The sequence below is a fragment of the Leptinotarsa decemlineata genome, unplaced genomic scaffold (genome assembly GCF_025532065.1).
Source record: "Leptinotarsa decemlineata unplaced genomic scaffold, Ldec_3_MD MMD2_tig00000576_RagTag_RagTag, whole genome shotgun sequence".
Taxonomy (NCBI): Eukaryota; Metazoa; Arthropoda; class Insecta; order Coleoptera; family Chrysomelidae; genus Leptinotarsa; species Leptinotarsa decemlineata.
Genome location: NW_027412551.1, coordinates 7,013,788 through 7,040,278, shown reverse-complemented (window position 1 = coordinate 7,040,278; position 26,491 = coordinate 7,013,788). Strand labels below are relative to the sequence as shown.

Below are 26,491 nucleotides of genomic sequence, written 5' to 3'. Positions count from 1 at the left end.
TCCACCGGAACCGGACGAACAATAGGTGTTCCTCAACCGAATCACCCCACCTCAGAGACGTCAAGCGTGAAAAGCTAAAACGTCCAATTCGATTGGGCGTGAATAAAACTTGAGCTCACTGTGCGGTAATTAGAGTAGGCGTCGTACCACCCACTAAGATCGGATCAAGGGATATCACAATTACTCATTCTTAATTATTATTTAATGACTCAGTTTGGATGAAATAGTTTCTAACGTTACTAATGGTAGGACGATATAATTTAACACTGTAAAGTTGCAAATCAGAGACACATAGACATTTATTAGTGAAGAACTGCTGTAATTGAATAACGTTAAAAAACAATTGAGAAGACGGTCGCTAGCAGGTCGGTTCCACGTGAGTGCTTTGTTCACTCACTCGAATCGACCGCCGTGTTGGTCGGTGGTTCAAACCCCAGGCTGAACGATCGATTTTCACTTGCTATCGTCCAACCCGTGTTAGGAATCACACGTTGAAAGGTAAGAACCCGTTGGTCGCACAAGTTTCGACTTCTGAGGATTGTCGTTCGTAGAGGTGCGACAGCAGGTTCAAGGAAAAACAGATTTTAAACAGATTGTTTTTAGATAACAATAAGATGATGGCAAATCCTCAAATGATAATAATAGCTGCTTCTACAAATATGCTTGACGTTCTACTTTTTAGACTAGTGAAATGGACTCGGAAGGTGTTGTCTGAATTCGACGTAAAGACGGGAAAATTGCTTCATCTCCATAAGAGTTTGCATCCCAAATCTTTCGTTTTCCAGTTGAACTTCTCCTGACAACAGGGAGCCGTGGACTTTTGGATTCGAAGTGCCTACATGACAGAATGATACTTAATGGAGCTTCTTAAATCATCAGGAGTTCAGATCTTTTTGTTTACATTATCATCGACTATGATACAGTAGGAATTGGAACATTTCTCCTCAAGACAGCTGCCCGAGATGATTATGAACTTGATTTGAGTTTTCGACACTGAACGAAGTGATTTTCCCTATGTCACACAAGGATGAGTCAATGTATGAGGTCTTCTTTCACAACATTCAAGACCTTGTTTCATCAAAGCACTTGACTTTCGCTTTTCTCAGGTCGATTGGTCTCAAATCGGAAACTGAGGGATTCATTATGACCTTCCAGCCTTCCACCTCGGTCTATCATAGTCACGTGGATACAAAGGACCCTGACATCAACTGCAAGGCTTGTTGCGAGGAGTCTGAGCTTATGCTGTCGACATGCCCAGCATCGGCAGTCTCAGCCTATATCCGTCGACATAATGCAGCCCTAAGAGTGCTCTATTATAACCTAATACATTTTTAAGATATTGATGAGACACCGGCGTTGTCCTATACTCCAAGAGATATTGAATCCGTTGCGGGGAATGAGAAGTATCGAATTCATTGGAACTATTCAAATTCCCACCCTCAGGCTCATACAAGCTAATGAGCTTTGATTATCAACGCATGACGGTATTCGTCATGAAGTTTTCAAGCTTTGGGTGAAACAAATATCGTCCGAAAAGAGAGAGAAACCGATAAAATATCTCTACTTTCGAATTACAAAAGAAGGATCTTTTCCAAGTGCTTAGGCATGAAACTGACTCTTTGAATGAAGTTAATTTTTAGTCAATGGAACGATCAATTAACGGTCCACTTCCATATCTCATAGATCATCCATGACATGCTCTTGAAAAATAGCAATCTCACACTTTCACAACCAGTGAACTATAATCAACTAGTATACATATACTCTGGTCAAAAAGTGCGTCTCAGGTCAAATTTTTTTCTTCACCACCTGGCCAAACTTCATTTCTGTGTATGGCTCTTCAGCTTCCTGAAAGAACGTTCCCTGCATGTTGTCGTCGATGGATACCTCTCGAATCATTTCCCCATCAACGCTGGTGTTTCCCAGGAATTCATACTATCTCCAACCCTCTTTTTATTGTATATCAACGACTTATTGGAAAAAACCAAGAATCCAACATATTGCTTTGCTGACGACAGCACACTTGTCTCGTCATTCTATTTGGATTCCAGGACATGGGCTACGGAAGCACATCTTCACCAGCAGCAGGAGGTTGCATATCTTAATGAGGATCTAGAAGTGATTTCGAATTGGGGTGAAAGTAATTAGGTCCGATTCAATGCCACAAAAACCCAGGCATCGGTTTTCTCTAATGAGATAAATGCCCCCGAACCCGATATGATAATGTCAGGTTAGACAATTCCGCTTTCAGCTTCGATAAGTTTGTTGGGGGTTTAAATGGACACCAATATAATCTTGGCACAATCATATCGCTCGAATTGCAAAGGCTGCTTCTCAAAAGCTTGGAACACTGTTCCAAACCAGATAACTGTACACACCTCAACAACTTTTGATGCTTCATAAAACTAAGATCAGACCTTCTTTGGAGTATTATTCTCATTTATGGAGTTCTGCCCCCAAATATACCGTAAAGTTGCTGGATTCCATCCAGAAGAGAGTCATCTGTCTGATTGGAGACGCGAAAATCCCGTGCAGGTTGGAGATTTGTCTCTTTTTTATAGATACTTCCACGGGAGGTGTTCAAGTGACTTGGCACATTTTATTACTCATCAGAAATACGCGACGGACTGTGGCTTCACTGTTCAAGAACCCTTTCATCTGGAGAACTGCGTTTGTGTGGAATAAACTTTCTGAGAAGAACGTTTTTCCAAATGGATATAATCTCCAGCGATTCAAATCCGAATTGAATCGCTACTATGGCACAGGCTCCGCTCTAAGAGCGCCTTAAGGATTTTTGTGTAGTGCTTGTATTCCGTCCTTGAGAAAATAACTTGTTGATGATTTTATAAAAATCAGGTGTCGCTTGCAAAAACTGCAAAAGTTGCATAATAAATATGGTGCAACTTTGAAGGTTTGACAGAAAACGTTAGAATTTGGATAAGTAATAGTTTTTAATGGATACTTACATTCCATCTGATCTGATAATGTTGTGTTTTCAAATTATGAATTTATATTACAAAATTATCATTTTTATTTTGTATCAATTGATTATGTTTGAAAATACGGCAGGTTCCTAGCCCCATTTTCCAGACAAGGAAAAAATATTCGACACAAAAAGTTAAAAAAAATTTATTCTAAAAGAAAGCCAAACGCATTTCATTACTCATGTATTTGAGTGACTGAAGATATAATGGTGATCTCGCAAACTTTTTCTCAACATATCTGACCTCCACGAAATTCCTTTCTTCTAATATTCTACCGAATTATATTCTGTTTACCATTTCAATGTTTCAATTTATTCATCATCGATATCTTTCGAACGATCTCGAATCTTGAACAATTTCTAAATTCTAATCGTTCCTAGCGTTGAAAGACAAATAGCATTAACTTGGATCGGATTGGCTGAAGATTCAGTTATCATAATATGCATATTCCGATAACGCTATCCAATAAATATCGAGTGACACACCTCTTACTTAACAGGAAATCGAATAGTAGCACTGAACTTGAAGGCGGGGTCAATGATATCGTTAATTGGTAATGATTACATCATTAGCGAATTCAGTTTGAATGTAGTATTCGAATACTGAGGGGGATAAAGTGATCCTAAATATGGTAAATATAGGAATTAGAAGCCTTTTTTATTTTGACATGTAGGTTTATCGGTATTTCAAAGTAGTAGATATAACACATGGACTGAAAAGTACCGGGCATGAGAAAGAAACCGCGTTTTTTTTTTAAATTGTCTTTATTCATCAATGTAATCTCCATCAAGAGACACAATAAATTCAGCGACGCTCTAACATTTCAATATCACTTTTGTAGAACAATTTATTGTTTGCCTCAGAATAGGTTTGAGTTTTAGCAATACCTTCTCTTCATTAGAGCGAAGTGTCTTACCTGTGAGTGAACAACCGCGAACAACCAGAAGTCACTGGGTGCCAAATCTGGATAATACGATAGATGTGGAAGCAATTCGGAGTTCAATTCAGGTAGTTTTGGTGTTTTGATTGACTCGTGACACGATGCGTTGTCTTGATAAAACAATTTTTTTTTATTTTGCCATATGCAATTTCGGCCTTCAAACGCTCCAATATAATATCCACTGTTGATGGCATTTCCCTTCAAAATAGCCAATACAGGGTGTTTCAAATTCGATCCTCACCATTGGTATCTCGGAAACTATGAGACATACGAAGATGGTTGATTAGGGGCAAATTTGCACATTCACCTGACTATAAATATGCTGTTGAGAATGTTCCTAAATTCCGAGTATATACATCCGTAAAAAAACATAAATTTCGGAAAATGGTTTTTATTTTTTCTGGCTTTACTTTTCGAATGATTTGAAAATAAATTGCACTTCTACGTTGCCACTTTTTCTCTGCTACATATTGGTGTTTTCAGATTTGATATCTGACGTTTCGTCGTCCGAACACCATCATCAACTTTATTTTTTCTTATGGGCGCTACATTGGATTCTTTATGATATTGAAAAAAATTAATTCATAATTCATCATAATAGGCTTTGAATTTGATGTTTCTAAATTTGAATTTCAATTTGTTACACTCAATGACATTTTGTTGTTGTATAATTCATTGTATTTTTGGCAAAAAATGGCTTTCAAGAATGAAGAAAAAAGAAATATGATACAAATTTATAACAAATACGATAGAAACGGTGTTGAGACATCGGAAATATATTTAAACTTGTATCCCAAAAGACGACAACCACATCGAACTATGTTCAAGTTATTGGATCAAAATCTCACCGAGTTTGATTCATTACGGAGACAAAATCAATAATCAAAATTTTTTATATGAGGTGTGTATGAGGTAAATTAGACATTGCGTCCTTTTCAGTGAAAATAAAACTTTGAACAAATGCGCAACTTTGCCCCAATTTAACCATCTTCGTATCTCTCATAGTTTCCGAGATCCCTATTGTGAGGATCGAATTTGAAACACCCTGAATCTGTTTAAAAATCTGTTTAAAATCTGTTTTTCCGTTAACCAGCTGTCGCACCCCTACGAACGACAACCCTCAGAAGTAGAAACTTGTGCGAGCTAAGGATTAACGAGGTCTTACCTTTTAACGTGTGATTCCTAACACGAGTTGGACGGTAGCAAGTGAAGATCGATCGTTCAGACTAAGGCTTGAACCACCGACCAACACGGCAGTCAATTTGAGTGAGTGAACAAAGCACCCACGCCGAACCGCTTGGCTACCGACTGACCAAATAAAGGAAGTGATGAAGTTTCAACATTCTACCGGCATTGATTATTGCATATTTTTAAACAAATGAAAATAATAAAAAGAAATTGAAATATTAAAATATTATATTTGTTACACTTTCTCACACTGTATCAGAATCTAAATCAATGTCATTGATATTGATTATATGAATTTTCGTCAATTGATTTTTATTATTGTATTCGCCAAGTCTGTTACTTCATTTTTAATCTAACTTAGTACCAAAGGAACTCAATCACTATCACGATTGCTTATTAACGGGTTACAACGGCATTAAAACTGACATATATTACTCAAATACCTAAGATTTCCATCGCAGAAATATTCCAAAATCTGTATCCAATTCGTGTATTACGTCAGAAGTTGTAGAGAAAGAGGCAACTAGTCAACTGAGGTAATATTTTTTATCCAAAAAGATACTGCCTAAACTTAAATCTGATTCAGAAATACTCATTGATATTGCAGTGCACATGCGAATCTCACACTCGATATTTTGAAAGCCCTAGATTAGGAATAAATTACAATACTGGTTCTTCTTTACTATTCTAGAACACAAAATAAAATAGATTATGATTTACTTCTTGTAATATCACAGCATATTGAACGATGTCATATCAGAAGTTTTGAGGTTGTCGAGAGAAGAACCCCAAGGATCCGTTCTTGAACCCTCATTGTTTATTATTTATGCCCCCTTCCCACTTGAAAACTGGGTACACTAATGATACTCAAGTATATAATTCTTTTCCTTCAACAAAAATAAACGAAATTATAAACTGTATTACTGAAGATTCAAACATATAATGGAGTATTTTTCTGAACACGACGATATCGTTCTGAATTTCAGTTGCATCTAAAAATTTCAAGTGAACGAGCTGTTCCATTCAGAGAAACGTAAAATATCGAAAATATTTAATTTAGTATTCGAATTCCGTTTCAAACCCCAGTTAGCATCATCTAGCGATGATGCTAACTTGGTTAGCAAAACGCGCGTCGAGAGGTAGCATTTTTGTTCTGGTGAGGGAAAAGTGTTTATGGTAGGTTCATGTCAAGCCAGAGAATCCAAACTCTACTCAACAAGACTAAAAGCATGCTGAGAAGAAAATAGTGTATCGCACTAAGTGTGTCACGAATTTATTTGACAAACATGTCTTTTTCTAAGGTAACCAAAGCAAATGTGCCTTGATGAACAAACGTTAAAAAATAATAATGTAAGGTGGAGTGGGGTAATGCAGATTGGTTTTAATGAAGTTAGACTTCAAAACTATAATTTTTCAATGTGCAACAGGAATACGTTTATCGCTGGTGAACAAAGCATAATATAAGTATTGTTCCGGAAAATTTGTTATCGCTGTCCCCGTTTTTACTTTCATACTTACATAATAACAGAATTTGACTACGTGTCAATAATCCGCACTTCCCCGTCAAAACGGGTCAAGAGCGTATATGCCAGTTAGAAGCATAATGAAACCTTATTTGAACCTCTACAGGGTAAGGGCGTAATTCACAACAAATCTATATTCAACTGCTTTTGGCAGCATTCAGTTATCTTGCTTGGTTTCAGAGTTGTTTTCTTTGAAAAATACCGACATCTTTTGGAGGAATTTTCAGCAAGGATTTTTTCTGATTGAAACTTCTGTGTATTGTGGAATATTTAAGCAACCTCTTTTGTACTTGTAAATAAACTGTTATGGCAGTAAGTGAAAGGAAAAAAACTCTAAAAACAAAATAAACTAGGTATATATACTTATACTGCCACTGGTCCCTAATATTTTTGCCATTGAAAATCATTAATGGCGGAATGTCTCCAGTACATGGCTAGTTTTAACCTCCAACTACTTCAGTTTCAGACGGATCCGTGCAGAAACTGGTTTTCTCTAGGTTCCAGATTCTACTAGGTTCGTTTTCTAACCCTAACTCCTTGATTGCATTTTCCAACAATGTGAAATATGTGTCAATTATGAATGAATTACTATTTCTTTTGCGGGCTACCTTCACGCTTTGTGGCTTTGTTATCGACAAATTATTTCTTTTGGCGAACCCAAGAAACCAATCTTTACCGGGGGTTCCGTCCTTGAAAGGAGTTTTAATCTTGTTTGACTGAACGAACTGCCCAACAAGCTGAAGTACTTTATTTCTGAACAAACCAAATCCATATTTCTCCAACTTCTGAAGATTCTCAGCAAGTCGTGTTTTGTCTTGGAATAGCGATGCTTCTGGCAAAGGATTTTGATTTCACCCCACGTCTTTCCTTTATATGGTCTATTATTGTGTTCGATGGTATTCCATATTGCTTGCTAGCTTCATAAGCATTAATACGTCTGCTTTTGATCTCCCCCAACAGCTTCTTCTAGCGATTCTCCCGAATAATCACCCCTGTTGGTTTTTCTATGGCAAACCTATAATAAAAACAATATTAAATCACAAAAAATCATTAATAAAGTTAATAAACAAATCCAAATGAAGTCCCTATTCAAATTCTTCATCAAAATTTCAATGGTCATTCAAGTGTTAAACCAGAATGAATTCAACATGTTTATGCTAGGTGGTTCGGAAGTAACGATAGGATTTATGTTACAAAATATGTTTAGTGGTAATATAGTTCTTCTCCAATGGTTTTTGAAGAATTTTTAAAAAGTGTTAATTTCGTCAGGATATTTTTCATCATCTTTGTTTTCAACCCCAGTTCCATATTATCTCAAACCTTCTACACATGAAGATATAAACCCAATCTGAAATTGATATAATTTCAAGAAAATGTTTATTTTTTCTTTCTCATAATTCAATACCCATTCCCTTTCAATTAGGTTAGGTTAGGTTAGGTTAGGAATCACACGTTAAAAGATAAGACCTCGTTATTCTTTAGCTCGCACAAGTTTCTCAACTTCTGAGAGTTGCCGTTCGTATAGGGACGACAGCTGATTAACGGATAAACAGATTTTAAAAATAGATATTTTTTTAATGTACTGTAATATGGTAACACAGCAGTGATTGAAACTGAGATGTGTCATGAAATACTAAATCGGGTACTCTCAGGGGGTTTTCCTAAATTCATCAAAGAAGTTGAGAAATCTTGAATTACCTAACATCAATTTAATCCAAGTCATCGCAATAAAGTTCAAATGATTCCACTCAAGACATAACTGCCTCTAAGCAATTAGTTCATTTAATTGACCAAGGTAAAGTGTTGAGTTTCTACGGATCGTTGATTCATGTGTAAGATCGACTTGAATGCCTGTAAACTATAGAGATTCATAGAATAGATTACAGAGAATTCGAAATATTACTCATTTCAGTGTTTGTTGGTATCAACTCATAGTAAGCCACAATGGCCACTATTTGAATCAGGTCATTAGACCTTCAGATGGCCTACTCAGTATATGAAGTAGTCTCGATAAAATTGTGACTTATGGAAATAACTCGAAAACTATAGTTTCCATTCAATCAGAACCAGTCATATGAGTACCCTCCCAAAATCAATCATCAACATCTGACAAATGGTTTCCAGAAACACGTAATTGTAAGATTCTCACTACACACTTCACAAAAACCCAACACGTGTTTCGCTATACAGTAGCTTCTTTAGGCGAGTCTGAAACAATAAATATCGGTCGATTCCGTCACATATCTGACAAATGAATTTGTGATGCCACTGTCTTTCTCAACTTGGAATACAAATTTCAGCAAATAAGAAATTCTCTTGGGGCAATAACAATAAGGAAAGAATCTGACATGCCTCCACATTAGATCAAGGAACACAACATTAATTAACATCAATCTGCAAGTAACATATCCCGCGAAATACCAAGAAACTCGGAGATATCCCAACTATCCGGTAAACGTGTAGTTGTCGTGAATCTGCTACAGTGTTGCCAATTTTCAAAGTATATAGAAGAATAATATATTTATTGAAATAGGTAATCCAAATACACAATATTATATAAAACATATTACTAACATAGAAATTGAAAATAATTGTATAAAAAAACTTTTTAGTTTGAAAAATCACGACATATGCTATTAAAAATACATTGCAATATAGGTTTAGCTCCAATACAATGATAAACAGCAGAAAACAACATACAAATACTATATTTATTACTATTATCTTACCAAGTAATATTCTATCTAGCATTAAAAATGGATTTCAATAACTGTTTTATAAAAATACTTAATGATGGACTAAATTTAATTTCATTTGGTAATTCATTGTATGCATCAAACACTTTGAAAAATAAAGAATTCATGGCACTATTTGTTCTGCATAAATGCAAATTAGTATGATTTCTTGTGGCATATTTGTCCACTGCTGAATCCCTTTCAGTCATGAATTATGAAACCTTTACGATTTTTTTTTAATCATTTTCCCAGTAATGAATATTTTTGACAAAAATTTCAACCCAATTACATGTCTGCCTGTCCTTGTGTTTTCAAGGACAGACATGTGCACTGTGATGTACAACCAACTGAGGTAGGAGTTGTAAATTAAAAATCATATAAAATGATCCACAGGTTTCCATGAAATTCATTATTTGATATGAAAAGGAAGAAAACAGTTTTTGTCTCTACTTATACAAAGGGATACGTTGCATTTGGTGCATTTTATGTATGTTCGAGATTTACATTGCGCTTCTTTGCACCGTCCTATCTTCTCACAAAATATTGGAAAATGGCCTAAATTATCAAAACGGACGTCTGCAACAGGTCTCACTTATTCAATAATTTCAGTAGAAATAAAAGAATCATTGAGAGAAGGACTCGCGGAAGCCGAGGATGTCGTCGGTCTTCCTCGTTTCTTCACAGGTATTTTGCCAGATAATATTATTTTTGTCGGAAATGTATTAGATCTAGGATGTGTTTTCTGGGTACGCCAAGAGTTTCAGCAGTAATTTTATATTCCAACCACGAGTTGACTACTGCCATATCTAAGGCATGTGAAATAAGCCGAACTGTCCACTTTTTCGATCTAATAAAAGATCTGTAAAGAGAGATGAGAAAATCACACTTATCGACTCCTCCCATTCCATTATTATAGAGTGATACTACTTTTGGGCGTGGTACCTCTATATATAGTTTGTTTTTCTTGTCCCATCTTTGATGTGGAACCACTCTAACAAAATTGGACCCAAGAGTTACCACACTACTGTCTACCCATTTAGTCAAAATAACTCCAGAATTTTGACAAATGAGATTTTCTATGAATCCTCTTTCTAACTTTTTGTTATTGTCTTGGCGTTCCGTGAATAGTGGTTTTGAAAACCGATCTTTTCGAATGGTCCCTGCAGCATATATTTGGTTTTTGAGTAGCCACTGAAATAGCCAAATAATTATCAAAGAAGAGTTTAGAATGCCGTGGCATCTTTTCTGACAACTGCATGATAACAGCAGGCCCTTGACCAAATAACATGTATTCAGAGTTCAATTCCGCAGAAGCTCCTTGATAAATTATAAAGTCATAAATGGTTCCAGATGTTGGACACAACAAAAACAATTTACGCCCCATTTTGTTGGTTTGTTCTTGATGTATTGCTTGATGTTTAGTAGGGATCCTTTGAATGGAACTATTTGCTCATCGACACTGTACACTTCTTCGAGATTCAATAAATTGCACCTTTCTCTTATGATATTATACAATTGCCTTATTTTCCATAGCCGATCTGCAGAATTTTTGTCATCTTCTATTGTGAAGTGCATATTATTTCTAAGTTTGAAAAATCTATTGGATGACATCTTTCAGCTATTAGAGAAATAGAAAATTTTGGCTCCCAATACATGCGCACTTGAAGATAACCCAAATTTCCCATTATTATAAGGACTCCTAAAAATGACTTGGCAAGAAAGTGGCTGAAAAAATTTAATTGTAGATGGGATTTCACAAATGCCTTCTACCCACTTTATGTTCTTTTTCTCTGTGAGATTTTGAGAATTCAAACACTCCATCGCAAACTCATGGACACTCTGGCAAGATGCAATGTCTGATTCTTTAGACTTCATTTTTGAACAATCAGTGGAAGATCTTCAGTTACATCGCATTCGGGACTACTCTGTGCTTGAAGCAGTTCATCTAAAAAAAACAGTTGCTATAAAATCATTATGTACCATCAACATTTCACTTATTTCAACTCGTGTCAATATTTCATCCACCTCGTTCCAGTCCTCATCTTGTAAATCGCATTCCTCTAATTCCGAGTCATCCCCATTCAGAATATCGAGTAGCTCTCTATCCGTCAATGGTTTTTTCCAATAACTGTCAGTCATGATGTACACTGTAATGTACATGTTTCAGTAACTTCATATATTATTACCTATTTGTCTTTTTCTTAGGCACTATCATTTAGTACCGACCTTCTAGAGTACTGGATACGTTAAAAATATTCAAAACCTTTTGGTAACTGAATTTTCCGCAGGAAGTTCGAAAACAACTAACAAGCACGTGCTTAGCGAAGAGATGCCGGACACGGGTTCACAGAAACGTTAATAATACCTGATAATGAGAGTTGTACTTCAAGCGACATCTAGCGAATTAAATGTACACTATAGCACTGCAGTGTACAATACTACCATAAGCTATTGAAACTATAGATTAGCTGTTCACCATTTAATCGACGTACACTAGGTGTACACCATGACTGAAAGAGTTAAACTAACAAATTCAGAAAAAGATAAGTTATTCACAATTTTATATATAAATGTCATAGTAAAGTAATACAACCGTAAAAAAACTGGTAGCCATCGCAAAGTTTGTAACATAATTTCAATTTCAGTGAATCTATTCACTTCTAGAACAATTCGCATATCGTGATTTTTGAAGTTTTTGTAATTGGGTTGTTTGATTTAGATTAAACAAGAAAATAATAGAAGCACAGTAATCAAAATGTGGTTGGATAATCGCATTGTACACAGTAATTTTATACTGAGTGGATACATTACCAGAAATTCTTGCGAAGAAATATAGTTTTTTAGATATTTTTACATATATAATCGAGATGATTGCCAAAAAGTAATAAATTATCTAACTGGAATCCAAGATATTTGATACATGACTCAATTTCAATGTTTTCATTATCGATTTGTAGATTTATTTCATTTAAATCTAGGTTGTTCCATTTATTTTTTGTTGTAATAATCATTCCTTTAGTTTTCATTTTATTCAGTTTTAATTTATTTGCCATGAGGTACTCATTTACATCCTTTAATGCGGCATTCATTTCATCAATAGCTTTATCTAAGCTTGTATCGTAGCATGCCAATAGTGTATCATCTGCAAATAAATTTATAAAATCAACGTTTATAAACGAGTTTATGTCATTTAAGTTAAGATAAAAAGCAGATATCCTAAAACGCTACCTTGAGGCACACCTATATGTATATCCAATTCCTGTGAGATATTATCTTGAACTCTGACTTTTTGCTTTCTATGGGATGAATAGTCAGATAACCATTGGTAAACATCACCATCAATGCCATAACCTCTTAATTTTATTAGAAGAATATTACGATCAATTGTTTCAAACGCCCTCTTTAGATCAAGAAAAACCGCTACTACAAATGTATTGTTATCAACTACTTTTTTGAATTTAGATAAAGTGACATGTAGAGCGGATTCACATGAATATTTTTTACGAAATTCAGATTGATTATTCATTAAAATTTCATTTTTTTTCAACATGATCAAGTACCTGCTTATAAACAGCTAGTTCAAGAATTTTTTCTATTGGTGGTAATGTGTTTATAGGTCTATATTCACTGGCCTTGATTGTATTGTTTACCTTTTGAATGGGAACTATAGAACTAACTTTTAAAGGATTTGGAATTTTAGAAGTTTGAAGAGAAGTACTTACAAGGTTCAAGATTATATGTCGACATGTTTCAAAAATGACTTTAAGCATTTTGGAATTCAAGATCTCATGAACATTGTTTTTGTTGTCTAAGGTGTTAACAATTAGACGTAATTCATTCACTGTTAATATGTGAAACTTGGAAAAATTAGGATACAGATTATAATTATTGAATTTCCAATCTTGAACATTACCTATACTATCAACAATTTGCTGAATATTAGTGATGAAGTAGAAGTTAAATTCGTTTACTATTTCAGTTTTATTATTTACAATATACATCTGGTTTGTTAAGTTGAATTCTATACAGCTCGGAAAGTTTTGGAAATTCATGTTTATAAGCTTTTTTAATGTTTTCCACATCAGTTGAGAGTTATTTTTAAACATATCTACTCTATCGAAGAAGTATTGTTCTTTTTTCACTTTAATACATTTACTACTTCCTTTCTCTGTTTTTTAAATTATTTACATCATATGTATATAAAAATGATTTCCGTCAAACGGATCACTAAGTGATCATCTTCAAGAGGAAGATTAAAATAAATATACTTACTTATGTTTACTTCTTCCTACACTCTCATAGGCATCTAGATGCCTGTTGTCATTAACTTGTCTAACTAATATTAAAGAACTAAAGTATATGGAATGGTTTTGTTGCAAAATATGATCGGCAACTGCTGATTTTTCTGGTTTGAGAGGAATACTTTCATTCAGTCTTTACAACAGAAATTGTCGAGGTGGCCCCTGCGTCCATTCCCAAATTGTTCTTTTAAATAACACCCTTGAAAAACTATCATATCAAGTGTTAGAATCTGCAAATGGTATTGCAAAATATTTGTTCCCAACATATTGAGTCAGGTTTTTTTCTATTGTTTTTTTTTTCTTTCATTATTCAGATCATTCTGATGAATATATTATTTATCGCTCAGTTACTTGTCTGTCATAATTTGTCAAACCATCGACTGTTATATTTTGCGTTTGGTCTTCTCAGTCCCCTTTGACTCAAGAAAAAATAGTCTTTCAATTTCAGTAGTGAATCTGCATGCTGAAAAGATAAAAGCCTGGTTCAGAATATCAAACAATAAACATTTGGAATACTTCTTTTGTTCACTTCAGCATACTACTCTCTAAAAAAAATATTCGAGGGCGTAATCCATCAGCTGAGTTTGTGTGAACAAACAAATAATCTGAACTCTATGAAGCGGAACTATGGACACATTGTAATGTTGGAGACCTATCTCGAAGACAGCCAATGAATAATATTGAATTCCTTGGTATACAAATTACAAAATCCATCGAGGGGGCGGGTAACTTTGGACTAGGTGGAGAAATTGCCACTTTGCTTAAGCAAAGTCAAGTGAGTTTGATTTGAAAGAAACCGTGGAACTAAAACTTTCAATGCTAACCCCTGATGGTATTAATGCCTGGTGGCATCGTTTAAATATATCTTTAGGGGTAGCTGACATTTTTGAAGGAGACATTTCAATGAATACTTTCAATATTCTTCCCGCGACCTTTATATAGGTTAATTTAGACTTTTTTTCAGGTTCCAGCTAGTCTAAGACACTCTCTTTCTTCTCTCAAATTTTCTACTCATAGTATTCCTCGTCTGATTCGGGGTTGTAATACTTCTTCGAAAGTTACGAAGAAGTTACTCAATATGGAGCGTCTCCACCATTGTATTTCGGAGTTATTCTTTGCGTATTCTGTGTGAGATGAGTCAATGGAGTTACTGCATGATTAGTGATGAGTTGTCTACTTCCATGCCAACAAATTATCAGACTTTACAATACATAAAACTTCAGTTACAAATAAATGTTGAGAAGAACCGGAGATGGTGATGAGTCATTTGAATTACTTCGAAGAAATGAATCAACCAACTCATGGGAATCTTTAAAATCAAGATGGCACCGAAAGTAGACGTAATAAGAACTCCCAGATGACCAATATGTTCCGTTTTCTTGCTGTTTTTCAAGAACTTTTTGAACATGAGATGGGGATAGACATATTGACATTGTCATTGTCCCCAAACACAGTCCAATGTTTCTGCAGACCCAGCGACTGATAAGTCTCCTCAATTTGACAGGAAAGCTAACTGAATTTGGAGAATTTGATATTTGTGAGAGGCATCCATTTCTGATCTGAACGAAAATAAGTGCATCTAGTTGTTGTTGGATGTTGATATTATCATGATGGCTTCATCACCTTATTCTACCACAACGGTCTTAGCTTCTTATCAATAAAATCAATCTTTGTGAAAGATCATTTCAGATCAAAAAAGAGAATTTTTTTTTGAACACGAGAAATATACTCGTTGGTTTCAAAAACGTTTCAAAAAGGTCCTACACCCAGCAAAAATTAAGTTTTCAGCTATTTGTCAAATACATTTAGAGAGTAATGTTCATGAAGTCCCGCGTCAGGAACTTTCCCAGACCAGGGCAGCAAGAAGGTTTTCTATAAAATATCTTGTGCACTGTTTATTTGAGTTAATGATTGATCTCTTGTTAACTCGATTGATAAAATACACAAAGAGTGAGGATGTATAACATCAAATTGGAACAAATATCGAAGATCTAAAGATAGTCACACATTAAAAGGTAAGACCTCGTTAGTTCTTAGCTCGCACAAGTTTCTCAACTTTTGAGAGTTGTCGTTCGTATGGGGGCGACAGCTGATTAACGGAAAAACAGTTTTTAAACAGATTTCAAACAGAATCACATCTGATTCTTGTCTCTGAATTGAATGAACATTTTGCAACTATGCACACACTTCCCCTTTTTGCAAAATGATGTTAACATATTTCAGTTGCGAAAATGAATGGGAATATTGGTGGTAATAACATTTATATTGTGACATTTGATGTTGATAATGATGGTGGACCTATTTTCATCGCTTTCGAGAAAATAACATTGATGTTGAGTGCTTCAATGCCTGAAAATATCATGCATTAGTTATATTCGATTGACTTATTTCATACAAGATTCTGGTTGAGAATTATCCAGAATATTGTGAATGTGGTAATGACACCAACAGTCTTTGCAACCGTCTTGTTTCAAACAATATAATGATTCCTTTAATGGACTTGGAAAAGACAATTTTAAATTAAATAATATTCACCAACGTTAATTCTGTATTTTTCAATAACGCAAACAATCTCAAGAAATTTTTTGAAGTATTCCGTTTTTGAATATAAAAAGTAAGATTTTCAAAAAAAGCTCGGACACGTCGATTTCTACTTGAAGGGAGACACCATTCAGACTAATCAGATATTTTGTAGTACGCACCCCCTCGGAGGGGTGCGTTTGACGACCCTTATTTAGATAGAGAAAGTAGGTCGAGTGGCACCTTGATTTCGAATACCTTTACATCTCTGTTAAAAGAAAATTTTTGTAACGATTAGTTTTCAAGATTTGAAGATTTAAAGGTATTTTTATTGGGTTCAACTCTTTTTAAAATAAATCAAATTGTTTTTAAGGTACAATTTACGTTCAGAACTTTCATAAAAAAAATAAATTTTTGCTTTTTATGACAACCTGCTAATACGTGTCCATTTGATTTCGTAAAAAGTAAAAATTATTTGTTTATTACGAGAAGATTTTTTCAGAGGATGGGGTTGGTTACCACCCTTACATTTTAGGTAAATTGAGTGGCACCTCCTTATGAAGATTGCCTTTTGACGTGGATATTTTATGCTTCTGATAAAAAAGTGAATCATACTAAAAACTTACCTACACAACGAATACAACCTGCTGATTTCCTTGAATGCTGATGACACAGAAAAAACTGTTTTGGTGTTAAAAAATCCCAATATAACAACAACAATAAAGATTTTGTTCGAATTTTGCTCTTACATTATTCAACATCTCTGGAGTTATAGCTCGGCATTCATCAATAAGTCTACGACGTAATTCATCCAAATTGGCTGGCTGTGTAGCATAAACTTCAGACTTTAAATATCGCCACAAAAAGTAGTCCAGTTGTGTTAAATCTGGTGATCGTGCTGGCCATCCAATTGGACCTCTTCTGCCAATCCTTCAAAATGATTATTCAAAAAATTTCGAACCTGCTGGGCATAATGGGGTGGTGCACCGTCTTGTTGTAAATTGATAAATTCATCTTGACATCTTGGATCCTGTTCAATTATTTCAACTATACGAGGTTGTATTGCCTCTTCAAGAAGTTGTAAATATGAATCACCGGTTAAATTTCCATCAATGACCTATAATATGATTGTCTAATATTCCGGCCCAGACATTTTGGGGATGTTGAGTATATATTTCTGCGTATTGTCTTGGATTTTCATCCGACCAATAACGGCAATTGTGAAGGTTCACGCAACCAGTTAAATAAAATGAGTTTTCGTCCGAAAAACAGATGTTATAAAGCAGCTCGGGATTTTGCATTAATCTCTTACTCATACCCTCACAAAACTCCTGTCTTCGGTCAAAATCATCCTCATTGAGTTCATAAACAAGTTTAATTTTGTAAGGATGGAATTTGTGGTTTTTAAGAATTCTCCATGCGCTCATATGGCTTATTCCGGCCATTGCTGATAAACCTCTGGTACTTAATCTGGGATTGGCGATGACGTGACCAATCACTTCAATCACATTATCGTCATTCACTACCCTTCTCTGAACATTTTTCTTCTTATTCAAAACCGAACTTGTCTCCCTGAATTTTGTGACCAAATCCAGAACATGATTTACCAGGGTTTTGCTCGTTAAATAAAATTGATGTTCTATTAGCATTTTGGTCGTTGCCAAAAAATAAAGCAATAACTGAAACCCTTTCAGCAGTAGTGTAAGGCATTTTTAAACAAATAACAATACACGACCCGTTTAAACAAAACAATCCAACGATGTACTAATGAAAACTGGAAGAAGAGGAGTGGGTATTGATTTGAAAAAAGGGATTTTATTCAATAAAAAACTGATGAGAAGAAATGCTCGAAATTTTTTTTTAGTTAGGCATACAAGTTACCGAGTGGTCTGTCTAATGTATTATTAACATGGCAATTTTAACTTCAAATTATCTCGAAAACTAATTGTTACAAAAATTTTCTTTTAACGAAGTTGTAAAGGTATTCGAAAGACCTTTGAAACAATGTGCCACTCGACATACTTTCCGTATCTAAATAAGGGTCGTCGGGCGCACCCCTCCGAGGGGTGCGTACTACAAAAAATCTGATTAGTCTGAAAGGTGTCTTCCTTTAATTAGAAATCGACGTGTCCGAGCTTTTTTTAAAAATCTTACTTTTCATATTGAAAAATGGCTCTGTTAAGTTTTCGTTGTTACACACTGTATATCTAAATTTTATCATGTGTTACAATATTGACCAAACCAAACTTGAAGCTCTCACCATCTCCCAGAATCTCGAACTTTTTTGTTAATTCGTGCTACTTGAACAAATGACTGTCGAAGGTGAGTCGTAATAGGAAAATATCTGTCAGAAAACTGGCTACGACGTGAATTTGATACTTGGTGCAGAATGAAATTTTGAGTATGTATTAATTACTCTATTGTGAAAAAGTAGGCTTTTGTTCATTTATAGGTACAGTAACAAAAATTGTAGAAATATTTACAAACAATTCAGTACTGATATTTCACATCCTTCTATTAAAATTGCATATTGCAAATTGATTTTGGAGTTCAAATAAAAAGCATCATTCGATGTTTTCATCTGAAACTTGTAAAAAAGCGTCATATAAATAGTGGTATGAACATAAAATCTGGCAACATCACAAACTACTAGACCTTGTCGCGACCGTAAGAGAAGACAATGCAGTCCTGTGGGAGCCATTACCTGGGGAGAAGTGCCCATAAATCCTCGGACACAACGGTCAAACACAGTGTTCTGCATCTGACGCGACCAATTAAAGTCAGTAAACACGGGGATTACAATTGCGATCATTAATGAGGTGGCCATTAGTTGCGAGATCAAATCGAGCCGGTGGTAGTCTTTCCATAAACCAAACCAGTGACCGTCATTTGTCTGCGCTAACAGGAACAGCTTGCTTCTTGTTTCATCCGGCCAAATGTTTTTTCGTGGTATAATAGGCTTTTGCGTTTTGGAGAGTAACAGGGGTTCTATGCATCACCCGTAGGTGGGATCCTGAAAATACTATACTTTTTCTACGACTTCTTTTAGTGACCGTGTATAACCTTATATAATTTTTGGTGTATGTATGATATAACTTCTTCAACAGAAGTACATACACGGTGGAAATTGGTTTTGCTGTGAAAAATCCATCGATGGACAAACATTTGAAGAACATGTACATATAGTTGAATGTGAATTTCATTTATCTTGGCTGTATTCATGAATAATTATAAACTTGAAACATTTACAATAAATATGTAGTACTAATATTTAAAAAAATGTCCTGATCATAAAAAGTCATAATGAAAAATCAGCCCTTTCAGTTTTGCGACTAGTGGGATCTTCCTTACTTAGTTTACAAAATGGAGGCAGTTTTTTAATATCGGATGATTTGTTGTAGTCTCATCAAATGATGTGTTGTATCCCCAGCAATCTGCTTCGTATACTTTGAAATATATTTTAAGTGTTTTGTGAAACCCAACAATTTTTTTTTTGGTATCAACGTATTTTTTCCTATCACTCTCTAGCACACGCCAGACCAACATACAGTAAAAATATGATGGTCTGAATGTATATAACAACAAATATAAAATCTTATCAGAACATCAATTTGGATTCAGACAGAAGACATCTACTGAAGACGCAATAATTGCTTTAACAACAAAAATAACAGAAGCCCTCAATGAGAGTAGCCCTTGTCTGTGTATATTTGTAGACTTGTCGAAAGCTTTCGACACTGTTAGTCACCGTCTCCTTCTGCAGTCACTGGAAGATATTGGTGTCAGAGGAATCTGCTTGCAGCTCTTCAAGAGCTACAGTCCTAGGGCCTATACTATTTAATATATATATATATATATATATATATATATATATATATATATATATATATATATATATATATATCAATGGATTGTTCTCATTGAGATGCTCAGGGGATATAATTGGATTTGCTGACGACACAGCTATATTTTATAAATCTGATAAGTGGGAGAATCTGAAACTTGAAACTGAACACGATTTCGAAATTATAAAAAAATGGTTCGAGCACAAACTACTTACAATCAACACAGACAAGACTCAATACTTACCGTTTAGCTGCAGCTCACCTGGACTTCCCGATTTCCAAGAATTGAAAATAGAAAGCACCACTGAAAAATTTGTCATACTACCTGTAAAAAAAATTAAATACTTGGGAATCGTCATTGACTATCGCTTAAAATGGGATCTTCACATAGCATACGTATTAAAGAAACTGAGAACCATTCTATTCAAATTCAGAAAACTCAAAGAAAACATACCTGTGGGCCTGATGAGAATGTTATACCATGCATTAGTAGAAAGCCATCTACGCTACGGGATTCTAGCATGGGATGGAGCTTTGAGGACGCACATAAACCAATTAGAAGTGATACAGAGGAGATTCATAAGGCTGATATACTCTAAAAACCTCAGATATCCTTCTGACAAACTTTATTCTGAATCACAGATCTTAGACCTCAGGCAGTTATACTTCTTCATCACAAGTATCAAATATCATACTTCAAAACACTCCAACCAACTCCCTGTTCATAACTATAACACACGAATTAAAAACTATTACAAACTTCCTTCTATGACTAAAACAACAACACAAAGATCGTTTTCTTACCTTGCACCAAAATGCTATAATCACATTCCGGAAGAGATTAAACCTCTGAAGAGCACTAATATGTTCAAAAAACGACTGAAATGCTTCATAAATAGCAACCCGAGAAATGTGATAAGCGAACTGTTAGATAAATAATGCTCACAGTCGGTCTGAGTTTACCTAAATCATGCCTCCTACTTTTTGTATCAAAATCATCATAATCGACTCCCGGTTGATTATATATTATATTATATTGTTCATTGTCATATATGTGTGTGTATATATGTGTATGTGGATGTATGCATATGCGTATATATGTGTATATGTATATATAAATATATATATATATATATATATATATATATATATATATATATATATATATATATATATATATATATATATATGTATGTGTATATGTATATATATATATATGTATGTGTATATGTATGTATATATATATATATATATATATATATATATATATATATATATATATATATATATATATATATATATATGTGTATATGTATAGATGTGTATATATATTTTGTCAAGTTATTTATTCATTTTATTCGTTTATTTATCTATATATTGTGGATTTATTTATGTATTGTGTATTTATTCATGTATTTTGTATTTATTCATGTTTTTACGATACTCGTGTATTTATCTATGTATTGTATATTTATTCATTCATTTATTCATGTTATACTAGGCGATATCACGCACAAGAAACATTTTTTCGAAAATGTTTCTTTTGTGATGCCTTTGTTTGTTCACCCCTATTTTACAATATTTTTGTTGTTATCATTATGGTGAATAAACTCATTATTATTATTATATTATATATTGTGATAGTAGTGGTTATTTGGTACGGTTTAAGGAGTTAGGATTCCGAACCATAAGTATACCATCCTGTGCATCATTCATTATACCGTCTATATGATGGTTCATAACACCTCAAATTTCACTTTCGAGTCATACTCAGCTGGCTATCAAATCTATGGATTTTTACAAAGATGCTAGTAAAATCCAGAATTTGCTAACCAGATTGCCTGGATTCGTATCAGCTCCTTGGTAACTCTCACATAACTCTTACGACTTAGAGTCGTCACTACGTTCTTTTGATTATCTGCTTTCCAGATTATATACAATGGTACTACGGTCGTTGCTGAGACTTTGAGTCAACCCACATACCTCTGATAGTGTCTGCCACAATGGCTGACAAAACGTTGTGTGCTCCAGGTTCCATTCGACTATGACCTACCAGTCCAGATTTTGTTCTATTCAATCATGACGTGAAAGCCTATTTTCCCATACTATGGTAGTGTTGTTCATATCAATCCAAATCGGAGATTTCTAAGAGATTTTCATTTGAAAGTCTGATTTCATACAATAATATTGTTGTAGTCTATATGCTAGTATTTTACAAAAAACTAGAATCAACGTAATTCATTATGTGATAATAAAAAAAAACAAAATACCAGCTTACGTGTATTCATTATTTCATGATTGAAAGATTCAATAATTTTCAGCTGACGTCGTCTTGTGTACTCTTCCTCTCGGAGTCCTCAAACTAAGTGCAGTTCCATCCAGCAGCCAACTCAATACCGTTCAGTTTTCTCCACCTCTTCCAGATTGGAAAATTTCGGCCATCCAGCGTCTAGGATTTGGGAATCTCAATAAGGTTGTCCTATGTTTTGAAAGAATATTTTGGAATCCCCAGGCCAACCTTTTTGGTCATGTTGGGAGTACCACAGCAAGTCGTGGGGAATTGTTTCTGTTCTGGAATTTGTATAAGGCTCCAGTACTATTGGCACTGGTGGCTGGAGAGGCAGCTGCTATAATGGAAAACGTGACCGATGATGTTATAGTAGGAAGGTGAGTATTAAAATATGTTTAACGCTAAATGAAGAAAGTCAATAACGAGGCTTGATGAAGATCAAGAATAGTTTCAGATTTCATATGTATTTGTATCTTTCATTAAATTCTGTCCTTTGAGCATCATTATCAGCACACCACGCTGTTGTGACCTACGAATTGTGGAGAATAATGAAAAATCAACAGCAGAATTGAAACATTGTCGTCTTCATGCTAATACTGATTGATCAGTACACTGTGAGTCATGGACTACTTCCCTTATATGAATAATGCAATAAAATCATATCTTCAAGTATATATCTTCAAGTATATTCAGAACTTTGGAAGTTTTCAGGCCAGACCAGACCAGACCAGAAGGTCACCATTCATGATGGAAGTCACGATAATCTTTCATAGGTTGAACATGTTATAAATACTGCCAATACAGACTCCCAATAACTTCTGCGCATCAGAAGCTATTTCACTTTCTGGAAATCTTCATTTATCTAATATGTTTCGGAACTTTTTTAATCAATGCGAAGTGAAACAATTTGGTTCACTGGCTCGTTATTGACTGTAACAAACTGAAGAGTTAGAGATATTGCTATAGTCATAACTCCCAAGTTATTTTCACTTCATCAAGAGATTTGAAACTCTTGAATAATTTTAACAGTGCTGTAGTAGTTGTTCCTCGCTAATGGAATCGTAGCCACTTTTTTGAAGCGATGATCAGGTTTTTATTTTCTGGTGCGGATGACATGTTGACTCGGGTTCCATGTAGGATTTGGTTTTTAAGACAAGAGATATATTCGATGTTTGTTTGAAGGTGATTGACAATGTTTCATGATGAATTTCACTAGTTCGGACTTCCATTGTCTGATATATAAAATGATTTGAAATCCCTGAAACAACTAAAAAAGAATAATTAAAAATGAATAGTTGAAAATAACAATTATATCAAGCAAAATAAACCTGAAATGAAATAATAGTAAAATAAACTACAAGTAAAAATAGAACAATTGAATAAATAAAAACAAAATAAAAATAAAGGAATGAAAAAAAGAAAATGAAAATAAAAAGTGTAGAGATTCCAAGTCACGTTAGTTCACGACGTTTCGATTGTTAGTATCTACAATCATCTTCGAGTGATGACTGGACTGATTCTTCCGAGAGATGACTATTTATAGGTCAATCAAATACTTTCACTTATCCCTGCTTTCCATTTTCCGCTTCACTAGTTCCGTGGGAGATGACCGTTTTCGCTTGATGATGGGTTTCCATATGTTGCGTATTTCTACGCTGGCCTGGCTGAATAAGTTGTTGGACAACATGTATGCCGCTTCCTTGAATTTTCTCCTAAACCAATGTTCCTCTCTGTGCAAGATCTCAGCTTGGGACCACTAGATGTTGTGTTGATGGGTCCAAACATGGTCTGCTATTCCTGATTTGCTGGTTTTTCCTCGCTGTGTGTGTTTCTTGTGCTCGGCAATGCGAACATTCAATGGCCTCTTAGTTTCACCAATATATGATTTTCCGCACTCACAGGGTATCCGGTAAATGCAATTCTTGGAATCGCAGTCCGCGTTTGGTGGCCTGGTTTTCGTGAAGCTATTACGGATAGTGTTACCGGATCTGAAACAGGTTCTGATGTTGTACTTGGAACCAATTCTTCTTATCCATTCCGATAATCCTCTGATGTAGGGAAGTGCAAGCACTGGTTGTGACGGCTTCTCTTCCTTGCGAGGCTCCTGCTGTCTTTTAGCCAAAGTCTTTTCTACCATCGCTTTGGAGTAGCCATTCCGTTGAAGATCATTTTTGATGATGTCTAGTTCCTTCTCGAGACCTTCCTTCATATTACAGAGTCCAAAAGCACGATCTAATAGAGTCTTGATGATTCCTCTTTTAGTAGATTGCTAGTGGTTGGATTCTTGGTTCAGATACTGTCCCGTATGAGTGCGTTTTCGGTATACAGATGTTTCCCACTTAGTGTCGGTCCTCTTCACCAAAACGTCTAAGAATGGCAATTCGTTGTGGATTTCCTGCTCCATTGTGAAAGTGATGGAAGGTCTCACGCTGTTGATGTGTTTCAGGAAGGCGTCTAGTTCAGTATTCCCATGGTTCCATATTATAAAGGTGTCGTCAACATATCTCAACCAGACTCGAGGTTTCTTGTGGGCTTCTTCAATGGCCAGAGTTTCAAACTACTCCATATATATATATATATATATATATATATATATATATATATATATATATATATATATATATATGTTGGCTATGACTGGTGAAAGTGGCGATCCCATTGGAAATCCCTCATCTTGTGATGAGATGAGGGACTGCCAGGACAGCGTAGAAATACGCAACATATGGAAACCCATCATCAAGCGAAAAATGTCCAACTCCCGCCAAAACGGTCATCTCCCACGGAACCAGTGAGGCGGAAAATGGAAAGCAGGGATAAGTGAAAGTATTTGAACGACCTATAAATAGTCATCTCTCGGAAGAATCAGTCCAGTCATCACCCGAAAACGATTGTAGATACTAACAATCGAAACATCGTGAACTAACGTGACTTGGAATCTCTACACTTTTTATGTTTATTTTCTTTTTTTCATTCCTTTATTTTTATTTTGTTTTTATTTATTCAATTGTTCTATTTTTACTTGTAGTTTATGTCACTATTATTTCATTTCAGGTTTATTTTGCTTAATATAATTGTTTTTTCAGCTATTCATTTTTAATTATTCTTTTTTAGTTGTTTCAGGGATTTCAAATCATTTTATATAGTAGACAATGGAAGTCCGAACTAGTGAGATTCAGATATATTCGATGCAGCAATTTCTGTCTTGTTTCAGATGCATTGCTGTTCTTCGTGGTATCTTCGGTCAATCTGGAGTGCCACAACCGAAGGAAACCGTTGTAACCCGTTGGAGAGCCGACCCGTGGTCTCGAGGATCGTACAGCTTCGTAGCCGTAGGTAGTTCTGGGAGCGATTATGACCTTCTAGCTTCTCCTGTCATACCTCCTAATGCCCAAGGAGTATCAGTGACTTCTGGACCTGCCAGAGTGTTCTTCGCAGGAGAACACACTATAAGAAACTATCCAGCGACGCTGCATGGAGCTTTTTTGAGTGGCCTTAGAGAAGCAAGTCGCATTGCTGATCAGATAATCGGAAACCCTTGTCAACCTCAACCTGCCGAATGAGATTTTCAAGAAATGTTTGTTTGATTTTATATTCGAATTGGTTCATTCTTCGTTGAAAAGTAGTTATTGTGACGCCTAATAATAAATAATTTTGCATCAATTGTATCATTTATTCATCCTTGTAATAAAATAAATCTCATTCGAATATTGTTCATAGAAAGTTTTTTGTCTGTTTTCGTCAGAAATTTATTGATGCCAGAACTTTGGAGAATACTTTGGGCTGGAAGATATAGGCTGAGCTTGTATGTGTTCATAATATTGATGTGCTCAAATGGTCCCATTTGCCCAGCGGCTTCCATTACTTCAGTTGTTTTGGAGTGGCAACTGAAACGCTAGAATCTATGCTTCCGATTCTTACAGGTAAAACAAAGAATATCCCGATTGTTGGTGATGACTTGATGGGATATTTCTGATGTTTAGACAATGCTCAAATTTTCGTAGTAAATAATTAAATTCTGCCATCACATTAGTTTTTATGAGCAGCGCAGAGTGTTTTTATTCATATAGAACTTAGAGACGAATATTTTGCTCTGGTGATTAACTGTAATGTCAATTTTTCTGAGCACATTGGAATATAGCAGGAGTAAGATGAAGACAACAGGCAA

The 26,491-nt window shown here is 35.0% G+C and overlaps 1 protein-coding gene across 1 annotated transcript in view; it reads left to right on the top strand.

Annotated features, from left to right (window-relative positions):
* Positions 1–25,986, top strand: part of LOC111502016 (lysine-specific histone demethylase 1A) — a 32,001-nt gene extending 6,015 nt beyond the window's left edge. Inside the window, exons 3-4 of the mRNA XM_023155964.2 lie at positions 22,358–22,703; positions 25,538–25,986. Of these exons, the coding sequence (XP_023011732.1) occupies positions 22,358–22,703; positions 25,538–25,886 (695 nt within the window). The 3' untranslated portion in view covers positions 25,887–25,986. The remainder of the gene's footprint in view (positions 1–22,357; positions 22,704–25,537) is intronic.
* Positions 25,987–26,491: the final 505 nt, after the last annotated feature.